A 9,636-nucleotide genomic window follows, 5' to 3' on the forward strand; every position below is an offset into this window, starting at 1 on the left:
TCTAACAAATAATAAGATATATATATGTATATATGTATATATATATATATATATATATATAATATAATATAATTTGTCCTCATGATATTTGAATGATAGCACTATAACTCTTTCAGAAGAGCTAGCACAAATTTGTGAAGCCCAGAATAATGCAAGTGCCATTCAAATTGTGATTAATTTCACCAGTAGAGAGAAAATGTGTAGTCAATATCTTTTTTCTATTGTATAACTTTTAACCAACCTCATCTTGTATCACTTGCGGCCTTCATGCTCTATTTTATTCCACTACACCACTTATTCTGCAAGGACTTATTTACTTCTGCTAAATTTATCACCTATAATGTTTGATTAAATAAAATTGATTCCATCTCATTCTTCATGGCCAGATCACACCTGATTGATTCTTTATTTTTTTATCATCATAGCTCATTAGTTCACCTCCACCTATCAACAAAATAGTACAATACAGAAAAGTAACGTTGTGATGATCTGACAGTTCTGCAAGACCTCCGGACTATAGCAACCAGAGTTCTCTAACCTTCTTTTAAGGGTTATATTCTCCTACTCTACACTACCTATATTTTCAACCTCAACTACAGTAATGACTTTCTTCAGATCTTCAGAGCTTTTAAAGTGTGATTTCAGGATGTCTTTTAAGATATCTCAATTGAAGGTCACAACTTTGCTCTTGATATTTTTTATTTGTTGTCCCAAACCTGATAACCAAACTTGATATCACCATACCCACTAAAGAAGCATCTCTTAGATTCAGTATCAAGTTTACCAATGGAAATTGAATTAGTATAAACACAAGAAAGGGAACCAAACACTTAAACAAAAAAATTACCTCATCACCACTCAAGTATGCAAAAATGCCAATGGCCTTAGCCTAAAAGACTTCTGGTAATCCATCATTCAATCTCACATTGCTAGCACGATGATTCGATGTTCTTCTCATTTTCTTAGCCAAATCATTCTGTTGAGATTTTCCTAGAATGTTCTTTATTTTGATGTCAGTACTGAGCAACAACGCTTGAAATTATCATCTAAATATTCTTGTGTATTTATCATCTAAATCTTTATTTTGATGCCAATTAGCTTTCTATCTTTTAAAGGATCAAAGACATTAATTTATTCTTAAGAAGGTAATCAATATCTTCTTACTTAATGATAATTAGAGCAATGAGATGTAACTCTGGATGGCTCCCAAAGATTCACATGGACCAACTCCACCATTGCTGATTTAGGTTTTCGTTCTACATCAACATAGCCCACATTTTTTTGATTTCCAAAGTTACAGCATTTGCACAAGCTGTCCCAAAAAACTTCCTTTTTGAATGAAACATCAAACATCATTATTCCATTCTCACTTAATGCCAGGCCTACAGTGGCGTGGCTCAAAATTTGTAACCATATCAGCTACTACAATGGTATCTCTATAACATTTTTTCTATCTCTATAACGTAAAAGTAACAGAATATTCCAATTTTGTTCCCCTAAGGAACCCTATGATTCTTTATGTGATTTTACAACAATATTATGACCTTCATCTTTATAACGCCCAACTAACCTCAGCTTGAGCACCAACTTAGAAAATGTCTCACCTTAAATACCTTCCAAACCGACGATTAACCATTTTAATCTTACATCAACATCATTAATAACACCTAAATGTTCGCAATCAGCAAGAAAGCTTTTCATGACTCCCATCAAAGTACTCTAAAATTTTATAATGTGCAGATATATGTAAAGAAACACTTGAATCTGACAATAATTAATAGAAGTACCGACAGATAAAATGTAAGCATCCTGTATCTCGTTGAAGACCGTGTTCACCGCATCATTATTTTTCTTTAGTGCTAAGTGAGTCTTGTTCAAGCGCTGTCTTGCTACAATTCTAGCACACCAAATTCCTTCCATCTAAGGGACTTGCTTCTCCCATTTTAATATTCTTTTCTAGCACACTGCATTCCATCCAACCCTGGATTACCTTCGCCATGCATGTATGTAATAGCTACTCCTATTTTGATTTTCTTATGTTACTTTAACCTTTCTAGGATAACTCTCAAAACTAGCCCATACCATCAACATTGAAAGCAAAATTCAAATTTAAGATTTCTCCAAAATATATCTTTCAGCCCTCCTTTACACGAAGTATTCCAGACATCATTAAACTTCAATTATGAGTTCCCTATGGAATTGCTCATAGCATCCCTTATAGGTTCCCCTAGTACTCAAACAATGAGGTCAGTAAATTAGAGCGCATACCTAATCATTAAATTTAATCTTCCACAAAGATCAATTGATTCACAATCATATTCAACTAATTTAGGTGTTCCAATATGAAATCAACTTCAACATCTTTAGATTTTTTACAGATCAAAGTTTATCATTAATATCCGGCAATCTTAAGAAACCAGCATTGTTCTTTACAATCATTGTGTTGTGAGCCCCAATCATTGACAACGTCAAATGGAACACTCCCAAAACTTGTCTATATCAATCCTATTGCTCAAGGGATACAGCCTCAACTTGCTATGCAAATAATCTTATCTGTGTCTTCCAAAATGAAAGTACATGCCATCAAACTTTGATCATTTCCAATGTCGATCCTTCTCCAAATAGCTTTTAATCATAACCAAAAACTCTGATACCAGCTATACAAAATTAGGCTAAATCTACTCAAATCATCAAAAACAAATATAATAGAAATCAAGTAAACAACAAAACATAACAAGAATTTTATATAAGTTCACCAAATTGAGGGCTATGTGATATTGCCCGCTAACGTCTATAAAAAAAACTTAGAACCACGAGAAAACGAAGTAAAATCCCAACACACAAATATTGGATACCATTCTGAAGCTACACCACAACGCCTCCCTTCCAACCCCCAAATTGCCATATCACATAAGTCATTATTATATTTGCATAATGCTTTTCTTTGTAGGCCATAAATTTGGCTCCACAAACTTAGCAAACCATGATGTACCAATCAGATTTTATAAAAGATGACGGTTGCTCTAAAAAGTTTCATTCAATATACTCAAAAGAATATGTTCTTCACATACTATGTGATGAATTAATTGCAACAAAAACAAATCCTATTGTGTTTCTTCATGCAGTATCATTAAGAATAATCCTTTGTATAGCCCGAACTGGTCAAGCATGAATCTTGAATCAACCTTAAATTACAATTCAAGAAAATAAAATCAATAGGTATAAAAATTGTTGACCACGCCACAATGAAATGCTTAATTTACCTATGAAAGTTACCAGTCTACATCATAGTACTAGAAAATGTAAAATTTATTCTCTCATATTGGCAGGATACTCTCTTATCCCAAGAACACTGTTATGGTTTTCCACCGTGTACATATAACAGCTTTCACCAGACCAAGGAAAAGTTTCACCAACTAGTTTCAAAGCCCCTGTCGCTCCAGAAGTAAATATACATTTGTAGTCCATCGGAGAGGCATTAAAATACGCTAGTACCTGGTCCAACAGGGAAAATCGTATATGAATGAAATAAACGAACTAAAATATAATAAAGGATAATAATGACAGGCAATAGTTAGATTACTTCTAATCAAACATGCACACATAACATTCTAATAAGAAATTCAGGATGGGCAATGTTCAGTTTGGTTCCCAGCTGATAATGATTAGAAACTGAGCAAACCATCAAAGACAGAAATCACAACAAAACCTAATCAAAATTCAAACTGAACTTGGATTTAGCTCAGATTTTTCAGTTTCGAGTTACAAATCAAAATGCCTATGGCTTGGTTTGGTTTGATTTATAAGTATTTTTGGTTTTGGATAGACAAGCAAAAATTGGAACTAAAAAACAGATTCTAAAAGTTATAGATTTATAGATTTATCAGCAAACTTTAGTCCAGCTCAATATTATTCAATTCCGTAAACCCAAATACTTAAACCTGATCAAACCAATAAATTTATGAAGAACTAAACCCAAACAAAAATCAAAATCAAACAGATTTTTTTTTTTTATTCAGTTATTCAATGTAGATGATTTCTCCTGTCCTAACAAAGTATTAGATGAAGATAATGGTGATGCATAAAACAAAAGAAAAGGTTAGTAGAAATTTTGGAAAGAAGACTACTTCTTGCTCTAATACATGCATTACACCTTGCTACATAAATATAATAAAGAAAGGAAGTTAAATAGGAATCCCTCCAAATAAGAAAAACCAAAAAAGAAAATAGCAAATAAGGAAACATAATTAGTGAAATAAATTTTACGGAAAGGAAATAAATTCCTACCTAATGTTAATTGGCACTTTCCAATACTCACCCTCAAACTGAGTTGTATATAGGGTTGTAAACGAGTTGAGCTTGAGCGAGCTCAGGCTTAGCTCGTGTTCGGCTAGTTCGAAATTGCTCGGGTTCGAAATCGCCTCATTCAAAATTGTTCGTTTTTAAAATTGTTTTCGTGTTCAAGATTAGCTCGTGAACAACGTGTTTTTGTTCAGCTCGGTTTAAATATTTTTGTTTGTGTTCGGCTCGTGTTTGGCTCAAAATTAGATCGTTAAATTTATTTGAAAAAAATAAATGCAGAGTGTTGGATTCGAACATGCACCAAATTTGTGCAATAAAAGGCACAAAACCACATGACCAAACGTGTTGTTGTGATTGAAACTTAGATATAAATATATATAATAAATTATTACATAAATAATATATAATATATCATTATATAAATAAAATATTTAATTTCTTTATTTCGAACTAAAACGAGCCAAACATGAGTGAACAAAGGGTTCTTCGTGTTCGGATCCTTTATAATTCAAGCTTAAAAAATTTGTTTGTGCTCGGCTCATTTACTTAACGAACGGGTCGAACACAAGCTATTTCACAAGCCGAACATGAGTTTTTCAAGAAAAACGAGCTTTTTTGACAGTCTTAGTTGTATATATTATACAAATCAAACTTAGACATCGCTTCATCATGATTGACCCTTGATAGTACTTCGATGAGAGTATCAACAATCTGAAGTATTGTAAGAATATAGGTGAGCTAAAAATTTTCATTATTAACCTTTCCTTAAATGAAGTGTTGGTCAATCACAATACATTTTGTTTGGTCATGAAGTACAAGATTTTTAGCTATACAAACAGTTTTTTGGCTATCATTGAATAACTTAAGTGTCCTTCATCTCAGCCTTAATGTCACGAACAAATAGTCCCACATTGGCTAGTTGTAGGGCCGAAAAACAGTATTTAAGTATTGGGCTGCCCACCACCCCTAAGGGCTCTTTTGGGAGGTGACAAGTGGTATCAGAGCAGACTACTGTCTGCCAGGTGTGTGGACTCTCCATGGTCCAGTGGGACCCTCGGTGGAGCCGATCCGTGACGAGGGCGTCACGTGATTGGGTTGAGGAGAATGTCACGGACAAATAGTCCCACATTGGCTAGTTGTAGGGCCGAAAAATAGTATTTAAGTATTGGGCTGCCCACCACCCCTAAGGGCTCTTTTGGGAGGTGGCATTAAGCTCCCTTAAAAGCTTTAGAATTCACATTCCCTCACATATTCCCAATTCTTCATTGTTCTTAATAGCACGATATTCAGGAAGCCCCACATCAGTACTCCAGAGTTGGGGGAGCCTCGACCTCATTTTTCAATGCTTCTGGCTTCTCGTAGCACAGAGACAAATCTGCCACATTGAATGTAGCAGAGATATTGTAATCTCCTGGTGGATCAATCTTATAGACTTTGTCGTTCAACTTTGAGAATCCTAAAATGTCAGTTTGCTCTGGACTTGAGTTTGCTAAAAGCTCCAAGAGGAACCTTTCATTCTTCAACTGAATCCACACAAGGTCTCCTTCTTGAAAAGCCACTTTTTTTGGACTCGTTTGCCTATGCATGGTACTTGCGGTTTAGGTTAGTAATCTCCTTTGCCAGCCCTTCATGTAGCTTCTAAATCTATTGCACACGTTCCTCAGCATCCTCACTAATCTCTGATGTTGTTAGAAGAAGTACCAATTTGAGTGGAGTGAGCGGGTTACGCCCGAATCTCAAATAGTGTCCTGTGGTCTGACTCACAGAATTGTTGTAAAATTCCTCAGGTTTTTGTCCACTATCTCTGTTCGACCATCCATCTACGAGTGAGCTCCTTAACTAAATTGAAGCTTGGTGTGAGTCCTCCAAAAGTGACTCAGAAACTTGATATCCTTATCGAAAGTGATGGTCCTGGATATCCCTGGTAGTCTCACCACAACCATCACGAAATCCTTATTTTGCTAGGTCCTAGGGAGACCCACCACAAAACCCATGCTGACATCCACCAACAAGGCCTCCAGTACTGGTAGAGAAGTGTATAGTCCTGTATTTTGTCCTCTGAATTTGGCCACATGATACATCTAGCATTGCCTGATATGCCGCTCCATATCTCTCGTTAATCGAGGCCAAAAGAAATGTTCTCTCACAAGTGCGAGAGTCTTATCCCTGTCGAACTGTCCTATCAGTCCTCCATTGTGGCATTCTTGAACAAGGGACTCTCCAAGCGAACATCTAAGAATACACAACTTAATCTGGTAGAACAAGTAATCATCAGCTCTATATTACTGCTCGATAAGCTTTTCCAATCATTCGTGCCAATTTTTTTCTAAAATACTTGTCTATCTCTAGAATATTTCCTTCATTGCCTCAAAGCCTAACACTTGAGCCAGCATCGTAGTCATCAGCAAGTGACGACGGCTTAGTGCATCTACTACGCGGTTTTGTCTCCCAGACTTGTGCTTAAGCATAAACTACAATGGTGCTAAGAACTCCATCCACGACGCGTGTCGGCCCTTCATTTTGTTTAGGTTGTTCGAGAATTTCAAAGCCTCATGATTTATGAACAAAGTGAACTCGCTCGTCAGTAGGTAGTGGCTCTACTGATCAAGAGCTCTTGTAATAGCATAGAACTCCTTGTCTTACGTCAAATTTTTCATTTTGGACTCATTCATCTTCTCGCTGAAGAAGGTTATGAGGTGGCCGCACTATTCCTATGCCCACGTTAGATGCATCATACTCAGTATCGAACAGTTGATTGAAATCCGGTAATGCCAAAATTGGTGCCTGAGTCATCTTCTCCTTCAGTGTGTCAACCGATTTGAGTTGCAACTATCTACTAGAATTTCTTTCCTTTCAAAACTCGATCAGGGAGGCAATGATGGTACTGAAGCTCCTGATGAATAGCCTATAAAATAATGCTAGTCCCAAACACTTTCTCAACTTTGGTGAAAGACTATAGTGTGACCCAGCTCACAATGGTCTCCATCTTTGTAGGATCCATCTGAATGCTTGCACTGGACACGATATAACCCAAAATGCATACTTGTATTGTCAGAAAATGGAACTTCTTTGGATGGATGTATAGCTATTCTGATCGCAAAATCTCTAAGACCGTCCTCACGTGTTGTAAGTGCTCCTCAGATCTATTGTATACCCGAATGCCGTCAAAGCACACCACCACAAATTTATCGATGTGAACCTGGATACCAGATTTATTAATCTCATAAATGTGTTGGGCGCATTAAACAATCCGAAAGGCATGGTTGTCCACTAGTACAATCCATCTTGGGTTTTGAAAGCAGCCTTCCACTCATCCCTGGCCTCATTTGGATCGAATGCACCAGCTGCGTAAGTCGATATTATAAAAGACAGTGGCTTCTTGCAACTGATCCAGGAGATTGTCCATGTGAAGTATGGGAAACCGATACTTAATAATAATCTTGTTAATGGCTTTAATATCAATACACATCCTTCACCATCTTTCTTTAATGGGTACCATCAAGGCGGGGACAGTACACGGATCGGTACTCTCTTTAGCCAAACCTCTCACAATGAGATATTGTACTTGTCGATACAACTCCTCATACTTGCAGGTCTCAATCTGTAGGCAGGTCGAGTTATATTGAAACTTGCATATATGGATGATAGGGAACGATGGGATCAGAAGAAGATGGAGCGTCGGAAATCGTTGGAACCATGGGGAGCTATTGATAACTGGTATCTTGGGAGAGACCCAACCTCCATAAATAGTTCAGGTAGCCTTCAAGCTGGGAGACAAGCCAATGATTGAGGCATATATAATTACAAATAACATTCTTATGATTAAGTTAATGACATATGAATATACTTATAGTTACATGCAACTATCTACTAGAATTTCTTTCCTTTCAAAACTCGATCAGGGAGGCAATGATGGTACTGAAGCTCCTGATGAATAGCCTATAAAATAATGCTAGTCCCAAACACTTTCTCAACTTTGGTGAAAGACTATAGTGTGACCCAGCTCACAATGGTCTCCATCTTTGTAGGATCCATCTGAATGCTTGCACTGGACACGATATAACCCAAAATGCATACTTGTATTGTCAGAAAATGGAACTTCTTTGGATGGACGTATAGCTATTCTGATCGCAAAATCTCTAAGACCGTCCTCACGTGTTGTAAGTGCTCCTCAGATCTGTTGTATACCAGAATGCCGTCGAAGTACACCACCACAAATTTATCGATGTGAACCTGGATACCAGATTTATTAATCTCATAAATGTGTTGGGCGCATTAAACAATCCGAAAGGCATGGTTGTCCACTAGTACAATCCATCTTGGGTTTTGAAAGCAGGCTTCCACTCATCCCTGGCCTCATCTGGATCGAATGCACCAGCTGTGTAAGTCGATATTGTAAAAGACAATGGCTTCTTGCAACTGATCCAGGAGATTGTCCATGTGAAGTATGGAAACCGATATTTAATAATAATCTTGTTAATGGATTTAATATCAATACACATCCTTCACCATCTTTCTTTAATGGGTACCATCAAGGCGGGGACAGTACACGGATCGGTACTCTCTTTAGCCAAACCTCTCACAATGAGATATTGTACTTGTCGATACAACTCCTCATACTTGCAGGTCTCAATCTGTAGGCAGGTCGAGTTATATTGAAACTTGCATATATGGATGATAGGGAACGATGGGATCAGAAGAAGATGGAGCGTCGGAAATCGTTGGAACCATGGGGAGCTATTGATAACTGGTATCTTGGGAGAGACCCAACCTCCATAAATAGTTCAGGTAGCCTTCAAGCTGGGAGACAAGCCAATGATTGAGGCATATATAATTACAAATGACATTCTTATGATTAATTTAATGACATATGAATATACTTATAGTTACACATACATGGATGACTACATGTTTTATACATCTGTCATATTTTTCTATATTATGTCTTTTCTTTTACAAATTTTATACGATTATAGTGTGTTGTGACGTGTTGTGAACATATACAAGAGTTACATAGGAGCATGCACGTTGTTTCTTTTCCATCTATAAAATCTTATTTTGTCCTTAATTAATTCGGAGAGCTCGTTGTTGCTCACTCTACGTTCTTGACTTTCAGAAAAAAGAAAAAAAATATCTGGGCGAGTAGTTAGATGTGACTTGTACAGATTTTGCAATATAATCTTAAGAACTTCTATAGAATTTTAGGTACGTACTTTTATTCTTTTAGATTTAGCAGCTCTGTATACATATATATGTATATATATATATATATATATATATATATATACATATATATGTATGTATATATATATATATATATATATGTATACATAC

The 9,636-nt window shown here is 36.4% G+C and overlaps 1 protein-coding gene across 3 annotated transcripts in view; it reads right to left on the reverse strand.

The window, feature by feature from the left end:
- The window catches only part of LOC110038799 (molybdenum cofactor sulfurase), a 170,145-nt gene that overhangs the window by 140,632 nt on the left and 19,877 nt on the right, over positions 1–9,636 (reverse strand). For all 3 annotated transcript variants that reach the window (XM_020743701.1, XM_020743702.1, XM_020743700.1), the window contains exon 4: positions 3,335–3,495. In XM_020743701.1, coding sequence (XP_020599360.1) covers positions 3,335–3,495 — 161 coding nt within the window. The remainder of the gene's footprint in view (positions 1–3,334; positions 3,496–9,636) is intronic.

This window comes from Phalaenopsis equestris, unplaced genomic scaffold, assembly GCF_001263595.1.
Source record: "Phalaenopsis equestris unplaced genomic scaffold, ASM126359v1 Scaffold233918, whole genome shotgun sequence".
Taxonomy (NCBI): domain Eukaryota; kingdom Viridiplantae; phylum Streptophyta; class Magnoliopsida; order Asparagales; family Orchidaceae; genus Phalaenopsis; species Phalaenopsis equestris.